At 39.3% G+C, this 26,948-nt stretch overlaps 1 protein-coding gene across 3 annotated transcripts; it reads left to right on the top strand.

The window, feature by feature from the left end:
- Positions 1 to 1,656: 1,656 nt before the first annotated feature.
- Positions 1,657 to 24,695, top strand: FAM221A (family with sequence similarity 221 member A). Of its 3 annotated transcripts, XM_059395687.1 has the most exons (7): positions 1,657 to 1,781; positions 4,625 to 4,798; positions 8,567 to 8,757; positions 10,706 to 10,912; positions 15,342 to 15,443; positions 20,005 to 20,087; positions 24,180 to 24,695. In XM_059395687.1, exons 1-7 carry the CDS (start codon positions 1,717 to 1,719, stop codon positions 24,240 to 24,242), a joined length of 885 nt encoding a protein of 294 aa, XP_059251670.1. In that variant the 5' UTR covers positions 1,657 to 1,716; the 3' UTR covers positions 24,243 to 24,695. The 3 variants fall into 3 exon arrangements, with proteins under 3 accessions (XP_059251670.1, XP_059251672.1, XP_059251671.1); XM_059395689.1 differs by lacking the exon at positions 4,625 to 4,798; XM_059395688.1 differs by lacking the exon at positions 20,005 to 20,087.
- Positions 24,696 to 26,948: the final 2,253 nt, after the last annotated feature.

Here is a 26,948-nt window from a genome sequence, read left to right as displayed (position 1 = left end):
CTGAGCAGGGAGTCCAATGTGGGGCTCAATCCCAGGACTCCAGGATCATGACCTGAGCCCAAGGCAGATGCCTAACAGACTGAGCCCTCCTGGGGTGGAGCCCCAAATCAGGCTCCCTTCTTGGCAGGAAGCCTGCTTCTCTCCCTCTCCCACTCCCCCTGCTGTGTCTCTCTCTGTCAAATACATAAACTATTTTAAAAAAGGCTACTTTCGGGGCACCTGGGTGGCTCAGTGGGTTAAGCCTCTGCCTTCCGCTCAGGTCATGATCTCAGAGTCCTAGGATCGAGCCCCCCATCGGCCTCTCTGCTCAGTAGGGAGCCTGCTTCCTCCTCTCTCTCTGCCTGCCTCTCTGCCTGCTTGTGATCTCTCTCTGTCAAATAAATAAAATATTTTTAAAAAAAGGCTACTTTCCCTAATATAACCCCATTTTAGGATGACTCCTTTGTCTGACTGTGGAAAACTCTATAAAATGCTAATGTGTTTGGGAGGCTTCAAAGTTTATTGGCTAAGCCGAGTTATGAGATAACGTTCTGGTGAAAAGTAACGAAAAGCAGGGAGGATGTCAAAGTGGGTTGGGACCTCGTTGAGTAGGAGGACTTCAGAAAGGAAAAAAAGAGCACTGAAAAGGACAGGGGGGCGGGGCATGTAAACAATTTGTCTACATAATATCTTGTCTTTGAGATCTGAAAGACTGTTCAGGAAAGTACTTTTGAAATAAAGTATTGTAGTTCAATGAATTTTTTTTTTTTTACTGTTTGCCAATTATTCCTTACAGATAATTTGTAGAGAGCCCTCAAGCTGACCTGTAAGTTGCGTCGGAGTTTAAGGACTCCTTGGTGTGAGGGATTTCCTATTCCTTTTTCCGGGTTGCTAAGCCAATTCCATAGTAATTCAATCTTATTTATTTATTTGGTATTTCAGTTTTTAACAAGATTTTATGTCGGACTGGTACAGTCAGTTAAGCCTCTTAGTTTCGGCTCAAGTCCTAATCTCAGGGTCCTGAGATCTGGCGGATGAGGCTCCACGCTTCAGCGTGGGCTCTGCTTGAGACTCTCTATCTCCGTTGCCCCCCCTCCCCCAACTCTCTCTCTCTCTCTCTAAAATAAATACATCTTTAAAAAAGATTTTGTGGAGAATATTTTCAAAGGCGTAAAAATTCTTCACCAAATTGTTTCCTCCTCATTTCCTCTTAAGCCCGCTATTCACTTCCTTGGAAGAACATGGTGCTTTAGTGCCACCCAGAGTGGGCGCAGACACCCAGAACTATTGATTTCTGCATCGCAGTCTCTTAAACGCCAATTTTGAAAGCACTTCTGGGGAATCCGCGACGTCCGGCCACAAAGTCAGCGAAAAGTTCCGTACAAAGAAATACGCCCTGTTCTGTGCGTCCATGATATGCAAGCCATTGCACTCCCTTGTCATTTGTTACCTTACAAGGAGACCTACGAGTCCCGGGGAAGGCAAGAGCCACCAGGTCTGTGCCTGCGGTAAGCGACAACCCGAGCGGCGTGGGCTGCCCTAGGAGACCGAAGCTTTCTCCCGCCCGGAGCACGCCGCCAGGTGGAAGCGCGCGCCCTGCGCCTCCGCCGCCGTCCCCGGGCCGGCCAATCGGGAGGCGGGCGGGAGGGGGCGCGGCCGGCGGGGGCGGGGCCGGTTTCGCTCCTCCGAAGTCGGTTCGTCAGCGCGCTGGGCTGGCGCCTCTCGCCTCACGCAGCCATGGAGCGGCTGACCTTGCCTTCCGGCGGCGCCGCGGCGGTGGACGAGTACCTGGAGTACCGGAGGTGAGGCTGCGGCTCGGCGGGGCCAGGAGAACCCAGGCGGGCCGTGTCCCTCTCGCCGGAGGAGCGCGGGGGGCGCGGATAGGCGCCCTGCGCCCGCCTCCTGGGGCTCCGGGAATCCCGGAATCTGTTGTCCGGCTGCTTGGGGGGGCTGGGGGGGAGGTTTCGCTATCTGGATTTAAGTTTCGTCTTTTTGCAGTTAGATATTGTAGTGACATGTAGTTCCAAGAAGTCTCTTCCGAGGCTGTTTAAGAGGTCTCCCGCTTCGACTCCTTCCAAGGCGGATTATTAACTCTTCGATTTATGCGGAGGTCCAGCCGTTTTTTCTTTTTTCTTTCTTTCTTTCTTTTTTTTTTTTTTTTTTTTTTAAGATTTTATTTGACAGAGAGAGATCACAAGTAGGCAGAGGGACAGGCAGAGAGGGGGCGGGGGGGGGAAGCAGGCTTCCCGCCGAGCAGAGAGCCCGATGCGGGGCTCGATCCCAGGACTCTGGGATCACGACCCGAGCCGAAGGCAGAGGCCTAACCCACTGAGCCACCCAAGTGCCCCCCAGCTGTTTTTTCTAAATGGCCATCGAAGAGTTCACACTGGGTACTCGGGCCTTATAAGAAATAGCAGAGTCGTTTGCATGTTAGTTTAGTAACAGGGTATGTCGTGAGCTTCCAGACGCGTCCCCAACCCCGGGGTGCAGGTTTTAGGAGAAAGACTGGTGTTTCGGCGGTTCTGGAGAAACTCCTCTTACGGAAATAGAAACAGAGCTGCCGCTTTGGCTCGAGGACGCCCCTCGCTGCCCTGGGCCCTGACAAAGCCTGATGCACCTGCGGAGACGTGTAATTTTCCCCCGTCTCCCAAGAAAGGTTTTTGGCAGTTGGGAGTCTGGGTGAATGGGAATTCCTGGAGAGGTTATAGTAGGGGGATGTGGGGATGAGGGCGCCAGGGGTGACGGGGTCCGGGAGGAGGTGTGGGGGCGATTGTTGGGGGTGGTGGTGCGGGGTGGGGGCCGGGAGAGCTTGTGTATATATGCGGGAAGTGAGGCAGTCACTGCTCCGCCTGGGAAATCCCAGCGGCCTGGAAAACCTGAGCGAGAAGGGCTGCTCTGCCTAAAGGTGGTCGTTCCAAATCACCCCGGGTTGTTAGTGCAAACAGATTGCTTCACTGACCTTCACTCCTTCTGTCTCGGTCGTATAGTTTTGGGTAATAGCTAGAGATGTTTGGTAATTCTGAGCCAAGTAAGAGTGGGGAGCTTGATGGTTCAGTTCTCTTCCCCTGGTCCGGTGGGTCCCGGTAAGGCCGTGAGTCCTGTAGCCAGGACAGTTGCCACCCAGCGCTCACTGAGGGCTGGGCCGGCTTCTTTAGCCTCCAAGTCTCCAGGGCTTTGTGTTGACTGATAACGTAGATATTTAGATGTTTAGATACGTGGGTTGTGGGTCTCTGCTGTGGTCTCTTGCCTGGTCCAGAAAATGTTAAGACCTGGTGGAAAATTATTTTTGCAGCTTATTAGTAATGCACATGCTCAGGCCCACTCCAGATCCTAAATTAATCTGAATCTGCATTTGAACTAGATCCCCTGGGGATTTTGTAACTACTGTAAAGTTTGAGCTGTGCTGGTTTGGCAGTCAAGTACAAATGATCTCCATCTTTAAGACCTGTGTTGATCTTTTTTTCCAGTACCTACTGATATATTACATGGTACCTATTATAATGTGAAATGATACAAAACTTTTCTCAGAATAAAATGCTCTTTGGGTTTTTTTTTTTTTTTTTTTTTACGATTGTGTATCTAAATTATTTAAGTAAGGAAGAAGGTTGTGATGGTTTCATAGCTTCTGAATTGGCTTTATTTATCTGTCCCAGCTAAAAGCTTGAAAGTATGGGAAAAAGTACGGATTGCACAAAAAATTAAGTAGCACTCTACAAACAACATCTTTCATGGCTTTTAAGGGGTGATATTTTTCGAGGAGAAATTTCTTTAATTTTGAACAAATTCTTTTACTTGTGCTTCCTTTTTCTCCAGGGATGCCAACTTTTAATTTCTTAAGGAATGAAGAAATAGTGGTGGCTTAATTGTTCCCATAAAACTTTGAAGTTAAAGTTTTGGAATTAAAGGATGATTACTGAATATATATGTGGGTTTGAGCTTGTGCAGATCCCAAGGTATTTGTGGGTTTCAACTCCTGGCCAGGATTTGGTTTCACATTACCCATGTTGTCTTCTGCACTGATGTTTTTTGTACTATTGCTTTTCAGGGGGAGGAAAATATTTGAATTTTTAGCAGTTTAGATTCTAGCTTTTTTTTTTTTTTTTTTTTTTTATTTATTCATTTGACAGACAGAGATCACAAGTAGGCAGAGAGGCAGGCAGAGAGAGAGGAGGAAGCAGTCTCCCCGCCGAGCAGAGAGCCCGATGCGGGACTCGATCCCAGGACCCTGAGATCACGACCTGAGCCGAAGGCAGAGGCTTTAACCCACTGAGCCACCCAGGCACCCCAAGATTCTAGCTTTTAATGAAAAGAATGAGCATGTTTGCTTCAGAATCCAAGGAGAAACTGAAATTGAATTTGCGGTAATTGTCCAGTGGTAAACCCGGATCAGTAAAGTCAGATGTCATGAATTCACTGACTTTTTCTTTCTTTCTTTAATTTGGAATCCTCTTTCACTTGGGAAGCAAAAGCTTTATTCCTATGGGGTAAATTCGCTATTAACATAAACCCAAGGTAAAAAAAAAAAAAAAAAATCAAATCTGAAGCAGCATTTCCTTTGACTATACAAGTATAGTTTAATTTGGGAGTGTAGTATTTTTGACCTGGAAAATAAATATTCAAGGCTTAAGAGAAGTTTTTGTTGTAGAATTGTTGGTGAGGACGATGGAGGGAAACTTTTTACTCCTGAAGAATATGAAGAATACAAAAAAAGAGTATTACCTATGCGCTTGCAGAACAGATTATTTGTGAGCTGGCGGTCACCAACTGGAATGGATTGTAAGCTTGTGGGTCCAGAGACACTATGTTTTTGTACACATAGGTAAGATATTGCTAAGTTTTCTGGTGATTAGAAAATGTAAAATTGTAGCAGACCGTATCTTCCTTCTATAAATAACATTATTATGTGATATTCTCAGTATTTCTCAATATTTAAAAGAAGGCTTTTATGTACTACCCTAGAAATGATCTAAAGTGGTTTTATTTATTTATTTATTTATTGCTATAATTAAAAATTTCTCTTATATCCTATTAGAACTCATTATGGAGTCCATCACCCTAAACATCTCTTCTCTTGCATTTGGTAAAAAAAGATTGGTGCCCCTGCAGCTTTGCCAAGGGTCTACTTCTCCCATGACTGGATAAGTTAGTAAAGGATGGGTCATCAGAATACAAAATTACTTTAAGAGTTGCTTGAGTGGACCCACACTGAACAGGTTACCAACCTACAAATAGAAGCATTTCTCCTTCAATTTACTAATCTCCCTTTGTGCTTTAAGAAACATGTTGTGGTGATACCTTTCTTTAAGCAAACAAAAATACAAGCACACAGCTTTTTATTACAAATGGTCCTTTTCCAAGTAAGGCATATGGAGGAAAGGAAAGGAAGGAGGCTCCAGCCACTGATTTTTATTGCCTATACTAGAGGTTTGTATTTGTCTGTGTTTGTTGTGTTCTACTTTACATTTTACTGCTATCACAGGACACAGCTATAAAGCTCAAAAGGACAAAGCTGCTTCTTGGAAAAATCATTGAACCTATTATGTATTTTCAGGTAACAACTTTTTAGCTTTCTGTTCCAAACAGAGCATGCAAGGAGAACTGCTCTGTTCTCATAGTTTCTGGGGCTCTCTCAGGAGAGACTCTGTAATAGTCGCTGTTTACATAGAGACTTGGCATCTGCCGAAGGTTGTTGAGCCGTTGCTAGGAGGAGTAATGTTGTATATAGATTGACTTGAAATTTATTTAGTAAGCCCAACTGAAAACACTGTGGAGGAATGGAGAATGAGGGTTATGTTGGTATCTTTCAGAGTTCAAGAGTAGTTTGGTTAATTTGTGGTTGGTTTTATCATTTATTCTTATACAAATTTAGTGTCAGTTTCATATATGTATAATTACGAACCATGGAATTAACGTTCATTTTGAACGTTCCAGCTTCCATGGAAAAGGTCTTTAGTACCAGTCACTCAGTGAGATCTCTGTCTAAACCGTTATATTTTCCGTTATAAACATTGTAATTATTATTAAGGTAAACGAAGAACATATAGCAAAATAGAAAACACCATCCAAAGCCAGCTGCTATCAATACATTTTACTATTCATGTTTTTTTCTTTACATAGCTCATTTCGTTGTAAATGATATGTGCATATAAATATTGAACAAGTTTTTAGTAACAGTCACAGAAATGTTTCTACATTGTTGTGTAGAAAATTTTTTTTAAAAAAGATTTTATTTATTTGAGAGAGAGAGAGAGATAGTGAGAGAGGGTACAAGCTGGGAGGAGTGGGAGAAGCAGGCTCCGTGCTGGGCAGGGATTCTGACACAGGGCTCCAACCTAGGACTCTGGGATCATGACCTGAGCCAAAGGCAGACGCTCAACCGACTGAGCCACCCACATGCCCCCATGAATAAGATTTTTTTTTTTTTTTAAGATTTTATTTATTTATTTGACAGGCAGAAGATAACAAGCAGGCAGAAAGGCAGGCGGGGGGGGGGGAGTAGGCTCCCTGCTGAGTAGAGAGCCCAATGTGGGGCTCTATCCCACGACCCTGGGATCATGACCCGAGCAAATAAGATTTATTTTTTATTTTTATTTTTTTTAAAGATTTTTGTTTATTTATTTGACAGATAGAGATCACAAGTAGGCAGAGAGGCAGGTAGAGAGAGAGGAGGGGGGAAGCAGGCTTCCTGCTGAGCAGAGAGCCCGATGCGGGGGGCTCGATCTCAGGACCCTGAGATCATGACCTGAGCCGAAGGCAGAGGGTTTAACCCACTGAGCCATCCAGACGCCCCGCAAATAAGATTTTTAATACCTGCTCAATATTCTAGCTAGTCCAGTGGTGTTCATTGTGTGTTCCTTAGAGCTATGAGGGATAGGAGGGAGTTTCAGCAGTACCTCATGGAAGGGCAGGTTAGAGGAAGGACAGACTCTAATTTTGTCTCTTTCCCTTGCTTTAACTCATTCTGCTTTTATCTATTTTATATATTATGGTTCTGTAAGCGATTTTATTTGCAGGAAGGGTTTCACTGCTAAAATTTTTAAAACTGTTGTCTATTGATTTACTTATTCGTTCCCTTATTAATATGTTGTGTATGTGTGTATATTTGTATTGCTGATACCATCTTTATGCACACAACTCTTTCTATGCCAGAAATATTTTCTTGAGGTGTATTTTTGAAAAATGAACTCTGGGTTAAAGGATTTTTTTTTTTTTTTACCATTTAATTATTTTATTTTTATTTTTATTGACATAGAATTGATATGCAATGTTAGTTTCAGATGTGTAACAGTGATTTGATAATTATATACATTAGAAAATGCTGTATATGAAATTATATAAGCCATGGGAAGTATGTATGGATCTTTTTTAAGTTTCTTTTTTTTAATTTATTTTTTATTTTTTAAAGATTTTATTTATTTATTTGAAAGAGAGAGAGTCTGAGCATGAGAAGGGAGAGGTCAGAGGGAGAAGCAGACTCCCTGTTGAGAGGGAGCCTGATGTGGGACTTGATCCCGGGACTCCAGGATCATGACCTAAGCCGAAAGCAGTTGCTTAACCAACTGAGCCACCCAGGCGCCCCTCTTTTTAAGTTTCTTGAAACATTAAATGAGAAAGTTTCTTCTATAACACTCTTGACAGCATTGTGAATTATGTCTAGTTTGAAAAAAATTGGTTCTCTTTGCTAAGTGGAAAATGGCATCTCATTGCTATTTTAACTTGTCCTACCTGGATTAATATTAAGAATAATAAATTCAATATTATTTTATTGAGTATCACCTGAAGAGCAGGAAGTGAGTGGTCTGTTTAAGAAAATTACAGTGTTGGGGCGCCTGGGTGGCTCAGTGGGTTAAGCAGCTGCCTTCGGCTCAGGTCATGATCTCAGGGTCCTGGGATCGAGTCCCGCATCGGGCTCTCTGCTCATCAGGGAGCCTGCTTCCCTCTCTCTCTGCCTGCCTCTCCATCTACTTGTGATTTCTCTCTGTCAAATGAATAAATAAAATCTTTAGGAAAAAAAAGAAAACTACAGTGTTTTAACAAAGAGCTTTGGCTTTTAAAAATGTTGACAATTTACTTTGAAATTAAAAGTTAAAAATGGAATTATATTAAATGGAAAATGGAAAATTCCATAAAAATGGAATTATATTAAAATAAATCACATTCATATATGTTTATTGAACTCATTTCAGCTTTATAGCAAACCTATGAAAATAAATTTAAATAATGTACTTCAATAGAAAGAATTCTTATAAAGAACTTCTTCCACACTCGTAGGTTGTATAGTTCCATATTGAAGAATCTTTAGTGGTATCTTAAGGGAATTTTATTTCTTTGTATATTGCTGTGATAATTTTTCTTAAATAACTAAAGATAAAAATCCAAAAGAGTGAAGGTTTTTTCCAACCAAAGCAATTTGTGACAGAGCTGACAGAAATACTGTAAGGGAGCTTATTTTTGCCTTACTAACAAGAACAGCAAATAAAAATAAAAAAATTTGAATAATTTTATATTTAACAGGACAGAAATTGTAATTTCCAGCAATCCCTGCATTGTTTTTATTTCTTTCCTTTCATTTGATTTTTTTTGGTAGGTATAAGCAACATAAAACTGACTTTGAAACGATTCCGCAGCAACGCCCCATCAGTCTCCCTTGCCGAGTGAGCGGCTGTGGGTGCAGGGCGTACCTTTACGTCCCTCTGAATGGCGCGCAGCCCATTCGCTGCAGGTGCAAGCACTTTGCGGATCAGCACAGCGCTGCACCCGGCTTTCTATGCAATGCCTGTGAGTACACACCAAGAGAATGTTTGTCTTTCTTTATTGAATATTTAATGCGTCTTTGTGCCAGTTTTGGTTAGTGCCTAGTCAATATTAAACAACTCAGAAAAGTTTGGTGGACAGCTACTCTAAAATGTTATTTTTGTGGAAAAACTGAGTTGTTTTGCAATCATAAGCCCAACTCTCATGGAATTCAAATAGGTTAAACGATAGTAGTAGATTTTAAAAATACTTAGATGTGATCTGATTTAAATTTTAGTTAGTTAGTTAATTTATTTTTAAATAGGCTCCACACCCAAAAGGGGGCTTGAACTCACAATCTTGAGATTTAGAGTTTTGTGCTCTCCTGACTGAGCTAACCAGGTGCCCCAGATTTAAATTTTTGAATGGGAGTTTTATCTACTAAATTCTATTGAGAGGTTTTTAGAAAGGATCTGGTAAGTCGAAAAAAAATTTGTAATTTGCTGGCAGATTAGTATTTTATTGCCTAAAATACAGGCTGATGAGAAAAGGAAAAGGTAATATAACAATTTTAACACTTTATATGTGATAGCATCCTTACCTCAATACCTGTACCCAAATCGCAGCCCTTTCACTTGATCATCCTTTTAAAACCCCCTTGGCATAGGTAGGACATTATTTCAGTATTTTCTTCAGTAGATAGTTTTTCTAATTTTCATAGTAGTTGGAATTGAAATATGTTATAAAAGACTTTTAATGATGGGGCAGGATCAAATGTATTTTCACTGGCTAAGTATGGAAGTAGTTGGATAAAATTTATTATGCGCTTTGGTTCCCATACACATTTTTTAGAAGTGTGAGTGCGTAAAATTTTGTTAATGGTGTATTCTGGCCTCCACTTCTGTATGTATTTTTTTCTTTAATATATATAACACTTTCTTTCTTTTTTTTTTTTTAAGGATTTTGTTTATTTATTTGTCAGAGAGAGAGAGAGAGACATTTAACTCGCAGAAGCAGGCAGAGTGGCAGGCAGAGGCAGAGAGAGAAGCAGGCTCTCTGCCAAGCAAGGAGCCCGATGCGGGACTCCATCCCAGGATCCTGTGATCATGACCTGAGCCGAAGGCAGCAGCTTAACTGACTGAGCCACCCAGGCGTCCCTATATAATACTTTCATTAAGATATAATTCACATACCATATAACTCATCCATTTCAAGAATACAGTTCAGTGGTCTTTAATATACTCATAGAATTGTGCAACCATCACCACAGTCAATTTTAGAACATTATCATTGCCCCCAAAAGAAACTCCATATCCATTAGTAGTCATTCCTTATTCCTTCCTCTCCCCCACCCCTAGGCAACCAAGAATTACTTCCTGATTCTATGGACTTGCCTAGTCTATACATTTTCATATGAATGGAAGCATAGAATATGTAGCCTTTTATAACTGGCTTCTTTCACTTAGCATAATGTTTGTATGAGTCATTCATGGTGTGGCAACGTATCAGTACTTCTTTGCTCTCTATTGTTAAATTATTCCATTGTGTCCTTTCTATGTTGTAGGTTGGCTTTCCCATAAAGCTTTTATGGGGCATTCATCCACAAGGAGGCCTCCACGTTCTCTACCTGGTCCTGCTACTGGGCTACCTGGTCCTGCTACTGGGCTATCCACACCTGCTTTTAACTCCATATTTGAGGAGAGGGCCTACATTTCCTGGCTTTCCAGTGTTAGCCCAATTTCTTTTAGTCCTACTTGGTTTTTCCAGTACTTTTTTTCCTGCTATATACCTTACCTTACCTTACTCATTTCAGCATCTTACAGAACAGTGGCTGGAAGGGAGTTCGGGGGCTGGAGGCAGGAGTTTTAGAGGCCTGAGGATAGCATGTGAGGGATTCAGATTCGGGTCCTTGTGGCCAAGCTGAGCATTTTTAGGGCAGACAACTTAGTACCTATATTTAAAGACCTTTGACTCCCTTCACATCTTGATTCAGGTTCCAAGTGTTCGGGATTCCATAGTTGCTTCACTTGTGCTTGTGGTCAGCCTGCATATGCTCATGACACAGTCGTGGAAACTAAGCAAGAAAGACTGGCTCAGGGAAAGCCAGTGGGGCAGGATGTCCCTTATGCAGCAATGGGAGGCTTAACAGGCTTCAGTTCACTGGCAGAAGGCTACATGCGATTAGATGACAGTGGGATTGGTAAGTGTCGATCAATGAAATGTGAGCTTGTCATATTGTTTTTATGTGTGCTGATGAGAGTGAAGCCCTATATTTGTTCCACACTTTATGTTCTTTAGTTTTTTCCAGAAACCATTCTCTTGTTTGATTTTTATTTTATAATAAAGGTTTTATTGCTACTATACACTATATGGTCATTATAGAAAACACACAAAAAAGATCACTCCTACTCCAATACTTGTATCCAAATCCCAACCCCCAACCCTCTTGTTTGTAATAGTTGAGTATTTATTTTTATTTGATATGATACTTTATTTGTTGCTCTATTGTATGCAATTTTTTTTGCCATTATAGCCATCTCAGTTTGGAAACAGGCTTATGTCTGTGTGTGCATATGCAGATGTATATGTATACATGTTATCACATTTATAATAATGTATGTACACACTGCTTGCATACATGAAAGTTTTAAGTAATATAGGGAAAAGTTCAGTTGGATATATCTTGAATTATTCAAGGTAGCTGGATTCTTCTTCTTTTTTTTATTTTTCTGAAGTTGAATAGGATTGGGAGAAGAATATGGTTCCTATCTACTTTAAATACTTCTGTGTGTATGGATTTTTTTTCTTGTATTCAGTTTTTTTCAGTATAAAAATTATATAAACGTGAATGAATATTTTCTTGTAAAAGATTCAAACAAGAGAAATGAAGTATTGTAAGACCCCCTTGAACACCTCTCTTTACCCCAGATCCTTTCCCAGAGGGTAATTTGCTGTCACTGATAATCGATAATTATATTTAATTGACAATTTATTTTTCTTTTTAGCATATATTTTTATCGTAAATCTGAAGGCCTGTCATGTCAGAACACACAAATCTATTCAATTTTTTTACCCCCCCCATAATATTCCACGCTATCAATTTATCAGGTTTTCTAAGCTATTTTGTCAATTTTTCTAAACCTTGTTCATGGCATTTAGATTGTTTTCATTTTTTTTTTCTTTACAACTAGTCTTGCCAAAAACATCCTTGAACTTTCTTGCTTGTGTGCTACATAAATCTGACTCTAAGGTAGATACTGAGAAGCAGATTTGTTGGGTTGAAGTATGTGAAATTTCATTAAGACATTCTGTCAAATTGCCTTCCAAAAATGCTGTACTTGTTTATACTTTCTCTAGATGGTTTAGCTTCCCTATTTCTCACATTTATGCTGGTCACTGATATTGCAGACCCAATGTTTTGTCAGTCTGACCTGTGAAAATGTTCTTGTTTCAGTCTGATTTCCCTGGTTTAATAACCAGTAAGAGGAGAGTCTTCTCTTATTTATTGGCTGTTTAGCTTTCTGTGACTTGTCTGGTGTATATAAATGACTTTGCTCATTTTTGTATTTTTATCTTCTCTCGTTTATATATAGTTTTGTATAATCTATGTACTAATCTTTTGAGCTAATCTATATAATCCTTTGTACTAATACTTTTGTAGTAATCTATATAATCTGTGTACTAGTCTTTTGTCATTTATTTTGCAGATATCTTCTTCCAAGCTTTTGTCTTTTTTTTAATTTTTATTTTTTTATCCAGCTTTTAAATTTTGGAGGCAATTATATGATTATGTTTACCTTCATGCACTTTAATACTTAATTCCTTTTTTGTTTCTATGTTTAGCTTTTTCATGTATTTGGAATACATTTTTTGTGAAAATGTGAGGTATGTATAACTTCAGTTTTTGTGCAAATTGATGGCAAGTTATCCAAACACCATTCTTCCCCAAATAATTTGAAACTTTACCTTTCTCATATTTTGTTGTACTATTTTGTGGCATTGGCCTATTTGTCTATTTTGGGTCAATATTACTTATTTTTAATTATTATTCTTCATAGTATGTTTTGATATTTGGTTTGGTAAATGCTTCCTGTTTGTATTTTCTTTTTCTCTCAAGATTCCTTTGGTATATCTGTATTTTCTCTTCTAGATAATTTTACAATTATATTGTTATATTCATACATAAATCATTTTTCAATTTTCATAGGTGCATGATTGTATTAATCATGGAACTGTTACAGAAAACCCAGTTCCCAATGGCAAAATGTTGATGATGATTGCAGCTTTGTACTTCCACGAGTCTTTCCAGCCTCTTTATATCTATTAATGCATTTAATCCTCAAAATAACTGAGTTAAGCGCTATTATTACTCTTATTTTACAGATAAGGAAACTCAGCACAGAGAAGTACAACATATTTTTCTTTGTTATTCTGCTAATAAGTGGTAGGGCTGGGTTCAAACCAGTAATTGTTCAAGGCTAATTGCCTCTGCTTGCTTGTTGTCTATTTCTAGGCAACTTCCATGCCATTTTCAGTGCTACAACTTTATAATAAATTAATATTTATTACTTCATTTCATTACTTCAGAATTTTCCTGACTTATTCTTACTCTCTAATTTTTTTCAGAACTTTGGCATTATTTTTCGACAGTATTCTATTATTACAAAACATTTTATTTTTACAAAAACATTCTATTATTTAGTTTATAATCATGTTGAATATATAGATTAATGTAGGAAAAATTAATATTTTATTTTTTATTTTATTTTTTTAATTAAGATTTTACATATTTGACAGAGAGCACACAAGTACAGAGTGGCAGGCAGAGGGAGAGGAAGAAGCAGGCTTTCCGCCGAGCAGGGAGCCTGATGTGGGGCTTAGTCCCAGGAGCCTGGGATCATGACCCAAGCACAAGGCAGCTGCTTAACTGACTGAGCCACTCAGGTGTCCCAAGAATTAATATTTTAAAATGTTGAGTCTCTGCATTTGTTTTCTGTGTAGCTGAGTAGAATTCTGAAGTTATCTTCATGAAAGTCCTCAATCTGTTTCATAATTTTCTTCATTTTATTTGTGGGTGTTTAATTTTTTTTTATAGCTATCATATGTAGGGTTTTTTCCTTCCTTTATATTTTCTAGCTGATTATTATTTGTTTATTGAAAAGCAGATATTTTATGTTACTTTTGTTACCAGTTCTTTATTACTTAATGTTAGAGTTTAAATGTTTGGTCAGTGTTGTACATTGTGGTATTTTTGCCTTTTCCAATATTTTCTGGCTCTTACTCTTAACTAATTACAATGTCTTGTACTTGCAGAACCGTGCTAAGTAATAGTGGGAATAGCTGGTATCTTGCCTTCTTATGCCTTCTAGTATTTTATCACTTAGGCATCTTATAAAGAGAGAAAATCTCCTGCTTTTGGCCCTTAAGGGAAGGTGTGGTGAGGAAAGGTGAGAGTGAGGAGAGGAAACAAGAGGTCTTTGCCTTGATTTCAGATGTAGGGGAGCCTGGGGCAGAGGGACATCTGCTCTGTTAGCCATGTAGAGTCCTGGACAGAGATGACAACTTGCTGATTTGGTTCCTTTGTGATGCAGAAGGAGTCCATAATGCCCAGCTCCTATGGGTGGTTGGAAGGCAGCTGAGCCGTAAAGCAGTTGAGACATTTGTCATAGCAAGGGGATCCCAAGCAGAGCTAGAGGGTGGGTGCTCTGAGCTCTGAGGGATTCAGTAGAGGAAGTGGCAGGCATCCAGGGGTTTATACTTCTAGTGAGAGCAAGTGTGAGGTCCCACCAAGCTGTGAGACTAAATCTCCGCTTACCAGCCTTGAGCATTTGAGATCAGTAGTGCATGCAGCAAGCATAGGACAGCACAGGGGCCTCAGTGGACCTGAGCTCCTTCTCTTATATTTCTTCCAACCCCAAGAGAGAGGAGCTGGGGAAGGAGCGGGCGGAAAACTGAAAGAACAAGCAATTGTCCCACACTGTTCAGTTTATAAGAAAGGATTCATTTAAAAAACCAAATAGGATTAAGAGTTTATTTCCTTCCCTCTATCCACTGTGTGGGAAGAGGGATATAGGAGAGGTGGTGGTTTGTGAAGAATATAGAGCACTTAAAAATTTTCTCTACAGCTTCCTTCCTTTTGTTCCAAAAGTCAATGTATTTAGCAGTTGGTCTTTGTAATCTGTGGTGTGGGGTTGTGGATTTTCCTCATTTCACTGAATTTTTCTTTCTTTTTTTTTCCACTGAATTTTTCTTTATTGTTCATACTTTGTTTTGAGATGGTTTCCCAGTGAGGAACATAGTAAAAATGCATTTATTCTGTCCTCTTCAACTATAGGTACTTTGTCTTGCTTTTGATAATATTTTTGTGACTGTATTAAGGTTTTGTACCATTTTGTCATAGTTACATTCATGCATAACTTCTTTTTTCTGTGAAAAAGATCTCTGAGAAGTACAAATATACTTCTAGCTAATTCCCTGTACTTTATATGGCAGATAAAAATAAAAATTTTTTTATAGAAAAATTTTTTCTAATTAATCTGCTGAGGTTCTAATTTATTTTACATTGAAATAACTTTTGTATCCTGAAAAATGGAGATTTAATTTTCATTCTTCATATATTTTGTTCCTAGGTGCACCTTCGATTGAATTATTAGATTCTCCAGCTACAGCCATGGACCACCCATTTCTAAAAGCATTTCAAACATCATCTAGTTCTTCTCCACTGACAGATGGTAATGAAATTAAACTGACAAACATTTTGGGGGGTAGTAAAAAAGAATGTAGATTGATTCATTTTCTAGATCTTTTTTCTTCAGTATTACCACAATTTGGTTATCATTTTATTTTTAAATTGGCCTTGTACTGAGAAGCAAGGAACTTCTTTTTTTTTTTTGAAAATTGCTAAATCTAACAATTATGAAGATTCTAATAATACAATAATTTGAACTTTTAAAACCTTACATGTTATTGCTTTGATATCTGAATAAGAGACTCCTTTAGTGGCTTTCCTAAGCAGGATCTAATCCAGTGATAAGTATAGGTTAGAAAGGTTTGTCCTTTATAAATTATACCTATAAATTATACATGTACATTATACATATATATTAATTTTATTTATTTTTAAGCACTAGTATTCTATTTCCTTTATTAAGATAAGAAAAAAACATTGAAGAGGAATTTTTATGATGCAGTAGGTATTGAATATTTACAAATATTTTTAAATGAGAATTTTCTTTTTATTTGTATTATCATGCAGCCTTTTCATGTACCCTGACTTTCTCCACAAGGGATTTTTGGGCTGCTTACACAAACAACACCCAACAAAGTTATGTGAAAATATAGATAGAAGAAACCAAAACCAAGAAAAAGGACACAGTTGTGTCAGCTTTCAAGGTTGATGTAATTGCTGCTGATGTGATTAAGCTTCAGTTATGACAAGTGTAATGGTAGTGAAGGCACAGAGGAAGGTGTGATCAGTTAAATACTTTTCATTATTAGAAAGATACTCATCTATTATTATGGATTCCTCAGTGCTCATGAAAGTTATACTAGTGCTGGATTTTAAAGATGTCTCTATAGTGTGACACTCAATGATGTGGTGACCCACGGTTTTTCAGAACTGTTTTTCAAAAGACACAGGTACACAAGTCTGCCTGTGGTCCTGAGAAACCAGTTACCCAGGCCTTCTTGGTATGGGGGCAGGACAGAGACGGTTTCCCATCCCAAGGCTCAGCCTTTAGATCTTTCAAGATGGTGGTGACGAAGTCCCCAGGCTGGCAGGGCTTCTTCCTCTTACCTCCGTCCGGCCAGATGTTTGCTCTGTCTGGTCACTGTCCTGGCACTGGGCTATTTTGTGTGGGTTGTTTTGTGGCCTCAGAGTATCCCTTGTCAGAGCCTTGGGCCTCTTGGCTGCTTCACTCAGGATTTCGTGGATCATCATCACACTTTCTTATATGTGGCCACTGGCTTGCTTGGCTGATTCATGTGGGAGAGTCCTTGTTAGCCATGGTTTTGTGTAAGTCTAAAGACATCATGTCTGGATGGCTCAGCTACTTTCGTTCCTACAAACTTTCCTCTTTGGGATAACATCTCTCTCCATCTTGATTGCTTATGGACGCAAATCCAAAAAACACACTCAAAGAAGATATCCAAAAACTTTCTCTGCACTTTTGACATTCAACTTCACTGTTTTGGGGGTGGGGGAGGGGAATGCTGGGGAATGCTGAGTTTACTTGATCTTTCTACTTTCCGGAAATTGAAGACCCTCTACTTATTCGATATTCTTTCATATGCTCTGGTTGAGCTTGACCAAAAACAGGAAAGGATTTAAGCTTCCTAGTTCTGCAGACTCACCTATTTGGCCGAGGGCTTCCAGCTGCCTTCTTGAGGTCCTTGGCAGTGTTGGTGCTCTTTCTGTCGTCTGGTTGAAGCTGTGTACTTAAACTGCTTGTTGGTATAACTTTGCTCGCACCTTCTGACTAAGACACCATACCCTTACCACCCTGTCTGAGCTCTCTTTTCCCCCAATTTTCCCCACCTTTCTGAACCAAGACAGAGCAACACTTCCACCATACATCACTCCCACACACACCAGGCACCTGTGAGGCCGGATCTTATCCTCTCAAACTTCCCTTTCTCACACCACCAAGAAACATAAGGAAGATAAGCACGTGCCTGGAATGGGCCAGGCCACACAGTAACCTAGAGGCACAGAAGATGCGCTGAGTACCAAGAGGAGAGGATGGAGGAGTGCTGTCCCTGATGCAGCTGGCCAGAAGCCGCCTTTTCCTCCACGTGGCCCCGAGGACAGCACTCTGTGGTGTGCAGGTGTTTGATGGCCCCTGCTAGATGTCTCCTTCCGGTCAGGATCACATCTTAGACAGCTTGATCGTTTTCCAGCGCCTGTCCCTTTGCTTTGCACACAGGCGTTCCGTCAGTGTTTTCTGAACCATGGACGGAAACTCTGAATTAACTTTCCACTTGTTCAGTATCATTCCAGTTGTTATCTGAAAACTGCGGACCCCGCTAGTGTATTCTGTTCTCAAAGAAAGCACAGCACTGCCCTTGAATGGTGGTACCCCCCTTCTGTGGGTCCCCCCTGTAAGAAACCTGTATCTTTTCCACACTTGCCTATTTTTAGTCATTTTCTCCAGACTCTGTAACATCTCCCTCCAGCCTCAAACACAGACAGTCCAGAGCTAGAAGTTCTAACTGGAAGCTAGTTACTACCTCTCCCACTCAGCTGGTTAGACCTTTTTACTGCTGACTGGTGAGGGTAGGAGGGTCACTGACTCTGTCCCCTGATCTTGGCAGAATGTCACCTGGGAGCCCTTGGGTTTCCTTTCCTGGAGGACCACTTGTCTATTGTCTGGGAACTAGACCTTGTTTTCCTTCTATGATGCAGTAGGGCATGTTCTCACTTTCAAGAAACGATTTATGAGAGACAGCCCCCTCCCCTACAAAAGAGGCCCCAAATAAGAGTACAATCCTGAAAGATTATGAACTATGAATTGTTTCTGATGGAGATCACTTTTTACAACTAAATCTTGGTTTTCCTGTTTCTCTTGTGATGAAGGGATTACCTTTTGGTAAGGAAAAAGGTTTTAGAGATTTTTAGTTAGACATCATGGAAATACAACCCAGATTTTTTAAAAGCATGGTTCCCTCATGAGAAATAATAATGCAATAATATTAACCGTTACAGCAACAATATGGCAGATTATTGAATGAAATGAATTAACTTGAATAAATGAAGTGACTTGTCTTCTTAAAAAAAAACTCTCTTTCAGCAAATGTAGCATGTGGTTGCTCATTTCTGATAGACACTTTGATGAAAGTGGTAAAATACCATTTTACCAGGTAAATGGCAATATACCATTAAACTGCAACTCACTGAGAGTGATTCTACAAGCAGCTTAGCTCAAATGGTCCAGCATGACTCAGGAAAAGACCCAGAGTTTTGAGATGAATGGATAGATAGCACGTATTCTTAGCACTTTTTCCTTCTTTTTCTTAAGTCTTTTGTTAGATGATTGACAGAGTGTGGTTATACACTGTGGTGATTCGAGTTATATGATTTTGTGCTGCTGGTTGAGGGTAAATTTAACTGCCATGTGTGTTCAGGTTGATACTCTGTTTTGGAAATGAGGGGACCCTACCAACACGTTCACCTGAAAAGGGAGGTGAACTTTTCCATGGAGCTGGGCTCTTAGTGCACCTACAAAGAAAACTTGGTTTTCTTTCCCGAAGCAATTTTAAATTCCTTTCACAACTCACACTAGTGCTTGTTTAGTTTTAAAAAGTGAACACCATGGAAAATTCCTAAAATTATTTTAGTTTTGAAAAATTTCAAAGCAGGTATTATCTTGGTTGCTTGTACAGACTGCCACAGCCCAGTCAGGTGCTATACCAACATACCATAGACTGAGTAGCTTAAGCACAATTGAAATTTAATTTCTCACAGCTCTGGAGACTGGAAGTCCAAGATCAGGACACCAGCATGGTTGTGTTCTGGTGAAGGCCCTCTTCCTGATCCCCGGCTGGGCTGGCCCTTCTCATTATGTCCTCATATAGTGGAACAGTTGAGGGATTTCTGTGCCGTCTCTTCTGTAAGAGCACTAATCCCATTCATGAGGACTCCACCCTCCTGAGCACCTCCCAAAGACCCCACCTCCTAACACCATCATGTGGGGCATTGGGATTTCAACAAATACAAACATTCAGACCTTGGCTTAAGTCTTCTGTAATTACTTTTGTGCATTATCTGTTATGGTGTTATGTGAATTTCTAGTTTTGCTACAAAATTTAAAATGTAAGTCCAGCAAAGCTAAGTGTGCTCTTGTGTGAAATAGCTGTATGTTGTTATTTAGTATGAACTAGTTGCTCATTAGGAGAATGTTTGCCAATGAAAATTACTTTATCTTGCAGTGCTCTGCTTTTTAAAGAATTAGGTAGGACACCTGGGTGGCTCACTTGATTAAGTGTCGGACTCTTGATTTTGGCTTAGGTCATGATCCCAGGGTCTTGGGATCAAGGCCTGTGTCAGGCTCCATGCTCAGTGGGGAGTCTGCTTGAGATTCTCTCTCTCCCTGTCCGTTTGTCCCTCTGCCCCCTAAAAATAAAGGAATTAGGTAGTAGGATCTATTACTATTTAGACCATTCTGGTTTGAATAATTAAAAAAAAAATTACTGGTAAGAGGAAAGTTTTCTTTCTGCCTTTTTTCTTTTTTTAAAAGCCCAGCAGAATTTATAATTCCATAAATATATTACTTAGAGTTATTTTTTCCTTATTAGTAGGTACAAGTAGTCAAGTTTCTTCCTTAAAGAGACCTGAAGAGGATGATATGGCTTTCTTTGAAAGACGATACCAAGAAAGGGTAAGTTTGTTTTATTAAGCATTTGATTTGTGACAAAAACACAGTAGAATCACATATTGATTGTGGATCATCATTAAAAAAAATTTATAAAGCCTTAACTTACAGCTGGTGTTAGACCTTGAGACTTATTTAGAATGATTCAGAGAGAACTAGAATGAGTCAATAATATATATATAATGTAATAGTTAATTTCTGAAAGTCATAAAGATTGTCTAAATAGATAAAACTGTCAATAATAAACATCAGCTATCAGTAGATTTGTAAATTATATGTACTTTGAGTTCTTTTTTTTTAAAGATTTACTTATTTATTTATTTTAGAAAGAGAGACAGCACGTGCGCACATGGGCATGGGTGGGAGGAGGGGCAGAGAGGGAGGGAGAGAATCTCAAGCAGAGGCCCTGCTGAACGAGGAGCCTAATGGGGAGCTCAGTCTCACAACCTTGAGATCCTGACCTGAGCCAAAATCAAGAGTTAGACACTCAACTGACTGAGCCACCCAAGTGCCCCTGTATCTTGAATTCTTAATATGTAATATTTCTTCTCAGTGCATTCAAGGTATATCTAGACTTGAATTAAAATTACCCATTAGCCTTTAAGAAACTGAACACTAGATATAAATGTATTTAAGCAATTCCCAGGGCTCAATAACTATAGTATTGATGTGTTCCTAGCTTTCAGTAGTGATAATTTGCCTCAGTCCTCTACCACACTATAAACTCCTAGGGGAAAAACAGTACTTTATTCTTCTTTATATTTTCCCCAGAACTAACTACAATGCCTTGTACATAATAAGTTTTCAATAAATATTTATGGGAAATTGAAAAAAGAAACATACTAATTGATAGTTTCATACATGTCATATCATTAGACATTTGATGTGTTTCATGGTGGTCATATTTGAGAGATTTGTTTTTGTTTGTTACCAGATGAAAGTATATTGGTTTGATGAGAATTGGGGGATGGTATCTGACCACATGGTAACATTCTCCAAAATGCTTTCTTAGGATTATTTTATAGTTGCTCTGTGGGTATTTATTAACTCTCCAACTAGGTAATAAGTGCCATGAAAGTAAAGCCACTTTTGTCACTTTTTGTTGTAGCTTGTTGAGTAACAGAAGGTATGGAGAAAGAAGACCATTAAATAAATTTACCTCCTAAGAGGAAAGGGAGTAGAAGACAGAGAGGGCAGCTTGGTTTTTCTGAAGAAGAATTTTGAAATAGAGGGGGAGAGTCCTGGATATGATTTAAGGCAGAGCTAGAAATAGAACTTTTTTCAGTGATGAAAATGTTCTTTCCCTATTGCAGCTGTTCATCATGTGTGGCTAGATAGGTCTGATTTTAAAAAAATTAGAACTTAAAATTATTTTCCTCGGTCACAGCAGCCACATTTCAGATACTCAGCAGACCACATATGGCTAGTGGCTACCTTACTGGAGAGCTCTCATCTAAGAGAAAGAAGTAGTAGTAGGATCTCAGGGAGGGAGATGAAATGGCCAGAGTGAGGAAAAAGAATGCTCTTTTTACAACATCATTAAGGCTAGACTTTTAATCACATCACTCTCCATTTCTGGAATACACGAGTTCACAGCTGAATTTTAGTTTTCCCTTTAGAGGCTTATGAGGGACAGGGTTCCAGAACTCCTTCCTTCTCTCCTTCAGGAGCCTGGGTCATGCTGACTGCCTTGAAAACATGCTGGTGGTATTTGCTTGTGGGAAGACAATGGCGGGAGTGATTGTTTTAGAGGATATATGCGGCCAATCCAGATTGCTTATTATAAATAGACTGAGAATTTATGGATTTACAAGATGTCATTTATAACTCTCCATCTTGTGTGATTTATGAATTTACGAGGCACAGCTTATAAACTTCCCAGCCTGTGTGATTAATGGCATATAAAAACTAAGAAGCTCAACAACTTCCTAAACAACTTCCTCTGAGCTGACGTGTACTACTACTATACATGTTGTTAGTACTTGAATTTTACTCCAAAAAACCAAGATATGCACTGTTGAGGGAAAAGGGATGATTAGGAAGCTAAATCTGGTGGGTCACAAACCCTTTAGAAAGCAGTATGATGTCTGTATCTGGTTTTGCTTGTATCATGGTGCAGTGGTAACCTTTAGTGTGGAGAAGACTTTACCGTTAAGTGTGAGTTGATTCTGACAGTTGAAGCCTTTGTGGTAATGCAGTTTACTAATTACTTTTAGGTATTATTGAAGAGTTGCTTCATTTCTTCTTTTATATATTAGGTCAAGTTATTTTCTTCCATTGTGGATGACCCTAGGTCTCTTATCTCTAAGAAAGGAGAATTTTATTTAGGAAAATTTGTCAAAGATGAACTAGGTGCAAGGTGCTATTGCTGTGAGTGCCAGGAAGCTGAAGAAGAAACAAAGGGAGAGGAGGAGGTATCTTTGCTCATCAGACCCTAGATTAGATGGATATATTTGCTAAGTATTATTTCAAGTGAGAAAGCCCTACTTTGGCTATGTTTGGTTGTTGAGCATCTTGTCTCTTTGATCTTACTATAAATTGAACACTTGGCCCTAAATGAGAGAGGAAAAGGGACTAACATTTGTTGATTCCTTATTAAGTACCTGGATTTTATACATATGATCTCATTTATACTTTTAGAACAACCTTGAGAAGTACCTATTATTGTGACATTTTTTTTTTAACAAATGAGAAAACTGTTGGTTGAAAAACTCACTTCGAATAGTTAATAAATGCTAGAGTTAAGATTCAGATGCTCTTCTCTGTGACCCCAAAGATTATAATCTTTACCTTAGTATAGGTTATTCCTTTGGGGATCCTTCAGATGACTTGTTGACTAATACAGTGTACAAGAGTGATATGAATGTATGGCTTTTGAATGAGGTTCCCAACCAACTCAGAGAGGAGAGAGAGGGGAAAAATGGGGATGAGATAGAGGTGAAATATATAGATTTTATTACTGAGAAGTTATTATTTACAATTTGATGAGATCGGATAGACTGGTGTTACTAGATTCCTTCTGGTTTCTTGATATTATTCCTATCACCTTAGAAGATAGGAGGCCCTCCACCCACAATGCCCCATACTTTCTGTCCCTTTCTCTTACAGGGATAAGTCAATGTGTGCTGCCTCAGGGAATTGTAAGAGGCAAATGGGCTTTGTGTTCTCTGGGGTCTTTTTTCCCATAGAAAGGATTTAAATGTTTCTAAAGGTCAGAAGGCCACTACTTAGGATCTGGCTCAGTGTGTTAGGCCGCTGCCTTCGGTCGTGATCTCAGGGTCCTGGGATCAAGGCCCGCGTCGGGCTCTCTGCTCAGTGGGGAGCCTGCTTCCTCCTCTCTCTCTGCCTGCCTCTCTGCCTGCTTGTGATCTCTCTCTGTCAAATAAACAAATAAAATCTTTAAAAACAAAACAAAACAAAAAAAAAACCCTGCTTCTTTGCTTCAGGTACACTGGAGGGTAACCTTCAGGGAAGTAACTGTGGAAATGTGAAAACCAGAATTTCAGGAAACTATCCTTAAAGCAGCCTATGTTCCAGGGATAATCCAGCTGCATTAAGTGTGTTAATGTGCATAGACAGGATGTAAGGTTATGTATTTAAGCTTTTATAAAACAATTTTTTTTAGTGGCAGTTAAAATTAATTTATTAATTTTCTCCAAAGCAATATTCACTATATGTTATTTTTATTAAAATGCTTTTGCAAAGTTGAAATCATACCATATTTTAAAAATGCAATTGAGGGGGTGCTTGGGTGGCTCCGTGGGTTAAAGCCTCTGCCTTCGGCTCAGGTCATGATCTCAGGGTCCTGGGATCGAGTCCCGCATCGGGCTCGCTCTCTGCTTAGCAGGCAGCCTGTTCCCTTCTCTCTCTCTCTGCCTACTTGTGATCTCTCTCTCTGTCAAATAAATAAATAAAATCTTTAAAAAAAAATGCAATCTACTATTAGATTTTGCTTTAGAATTTAGCAGCTTAATCACTGCTAAATAACTCTGAAATGCCTGGGATTAATGAGACATGAATCCAAATAAAGTGTGTACAACTTTTTTTCTTTAGAATGTTTTACAGATTATTTTATCAACAAATATTCTAACTTTACAGATAAAAATGGAAAAGGTTGCTAAGCAGAAAGGAAAAGCACCATCAAGTACAAAACCTTCATGAAGACCATTGGGAAAAATTAAAACCATCATCCAAATAGGTCTTGTTTGTGTTTGTTTAAATACATCAATACAGTTTATTTTCTCTTGAATTATTTACTTATTTTACTATGTAAATCTGTCATTTTGGTTGTTTCCTTAATTTATTTAAACAAGTGAAAATTATATTACTTTTATCAAAATTCATGATTACTATTTTGTATATACTTTTTATCTCTCCCAACAAATGAGGTTGTTTTCATATTAGTCAAAACCTGAAAATACAGTAACTGTTTTTAGTCTGTCATAATTTAACTTTTTGAGGTTATTTAAAAAATTAAGTAGGTTATTTTGGGTTTTGAATAAATGTATAAGGAACACTATTTTTAAAAATAGTAAGTTAAAATCCCTATTTTTTATTTTTCAAACTTTGTAATCTTGATTTATGTTTTTAAATAAAGTGTATTTAAAAATTATATAATCATTTTCTAGTGGTGTCTACTGATTTTTAAGTAGTTTTATTGATTATGCATTTTATGTAACTGTATTGAACTTCTTGTGTGCCACCTCAAATCCTCTTGCCTGCACCTCTTACTCCTGGACTGCTGTGAAACACTTCCAGGCAAGCTTCTGACAGCTTCTCATGGAAGCCATTTGATGGCATTTCATCTTGAAAACATTTCATGATTCCCTTACTTTTTTCTCCAGGTATCCTCTGACAGTGTGGCTTAGGATTGCCTACTGGAGCCCCTCTGCCATCATAGATGTGTGAAAGATATGGAGGAGTTAATGACCTTGGGGCCACCCTTGACTTATGAATAAATGCTCTCTCTTCCATCAGCTGGGAGAATTCTGAGATGCCTTTCATAAGGCATTTTCTTCAGAAAATTCTTTGGGATTGAGTACCAGTCACCTCTAGCAGTGGCCAACTCTGTAATACATTCTTATGTTAGCTTTTTTTAACTTCTCCCTTTCTCATCCATCTCTCTGGTTCTCTCAGATTACTTCTCAAATAAATACCTGTATGTGAGTATTTGTCTTGGGCTTCACTTTTGGGTGGTGGGTAAACACAAGCCAAGAGGGATACCAGGAATGGCCTTAGAAAGCAAATCCTCTGGATGGGAGTCTATGACTGGATCATTCGCTGGACAGATGACAATAAAGACCCCATAGCTAGTGCTAAATGGCATAGTGATAACTCCTGTCATGTGGATGGGCCACAGTTATTGTACTGGATTTGGGTAGAGTGCTGGTGGAAGGTGAAGTATTGCGTTATATAGTAGCTGTGGCATTACAGTGGAATGGAACTAATGGAAATGATAAAGATAAAGGTGTTGGTTAGTTTTTATTAACTGCTTTAACAACCTCGAAAATAGAAAATGACATAGGCTCATGTTAGCTATTTAAGTCAAGGCCTGCTGTGAAAGCCAGAATGCCTCTATACCTCCATTTAAGGAAAAATCTCATCTGTAGATGCTGGCAGTCTGTGCTGACAATCCAACCCAAATAGAAAAGGTGGCAAAGATGCAAAGGAAATGGAAGTCACAACCTCGATTATCTCCTCTAACAAAGTCAGCATGCCGATAGGAGAAGATTGGAATGTTGAATCATAGAATGGGAACATTTGTGTTGGTGAACCTCAGAATCTTGAACCCTCATGTTTCCTTGATTCCCTGAGCCACAGAAGTGGCCTCCTTTCCTCCACTTTGCTGATAGCAGTCTTCACTTGCTTGGAAATCCTGCAAAGAATTTATCTGGGGCACTTGCATTGTAAGATGATACTTGTCCTCCTTAAGACTCACCCCTGCTACCTCTTCTTAACTCCCGTGCTGATAACTAGGATCAGGTCTCAGCATACCCTAAGTGGGGAAATACAGTCCTTTCTATAGGAGGATAGCTTACAATCTGAATGAACTGCAGGTTCTGGTTAAAATGTTTTGGCAGGAACCCAGGAAACATGCCTGGGAGTAGGTCTTGAGGATGTTGGAGGAGGATGAAACATAAGGCTTGATAGGAGAGAGTGACATGGTAGCACTGACTTGGGTTTTAATGCTTTAGATATTTGGAGTTGGTTCTAACATACTTGCTAGGACGGCATCTAGAAGATACGGTGGAAATGCTAGAATGAATTTGGCATGGTATTGAAGAAGGGGTCATAAAGCTCAGGAATGTTGCAGTGTTAGAATGGATTTATTGTTTGAAGCTTGAGAAGCTATCACTTGAGTGTTTTCCTTGGGAAGGCTCAGATGACACTCATAACTAAGGCCATAAAAAATGTACTGGTGAGAAGCGTGGTTATGGCTGCCCTCTAAAGGGTAGAATTGGTGGTAGAAGATAACTGCCATAATACTGGGCTCCTTAATGTCAGCGTAGATGATGGGATGCAGAAAGGTTGAAGGCCAGGTTGTGGAATCTGTCAGATGCCCAATGGATGGGATTAATGGGTACTAAGACTTGGATCTGTGAAGGAGTTTAAGATCATGATGTTCCAAGGGGCAAAATAGAAGGACAGCTGATTAGGACGTTACCTGACTTGTATATCCACTTATATAACTACTAGCAGCTAGTCTTCAATCTTAGGCACTAAGGGAAGGGAAAGCCCAGATTCCCTTGAGGGAGTGTCCTCAAGTATATTTGATAAACATCACCTTGATCCTTCACCAAAGGGGCAGCCATTTGGCAGGGTAACTATGTGGTGGAGAAAGAAGAATACTCCTATCTTTCAACCAAG

This window comes from Mustela nigripes, chromosome 4 (assembly GCF_022355385.1).
Source record: "Mustela nigripes isolate SB6536 chromosome 4, MUSNIG.SB6536, whole genome shotgun sequence".
Classification (NCBI taxonomy): Eukaryota; Metazoa; Chordata; class Mammalia; order Carnivora; family Mustelidae; genus Mustela; species Mustela nigripes.
This window is presented reverse-complemented; position numbering and strand designations above follow the sequence as displayed.

Bases quoted from the DNA above. Each gene is read 5' to 3' on its own strand.
- FAM221A (XM_059395687.1), top strand. From the start codon at position 1,717: ATGGAGCGGCTGACCTTGCCTTCCGGCGGCGCCGCGGCGGTGGACGAG. The intron at 1,782-4,624 runs GTGAGGCTGCGG...TTTTTGTTGTAG, and splicing joins GAGTACCTGGAGTACCGGAG to AATTGTTGGTGAGGACGATG. The intron at 20,088-24,179 runs GTAAGTTTGTTT...CTAACTTTACAG, and splicing joins AAAGACGATACCAAGAAAGG to ATAAAAATGGAAAAGGTTGC.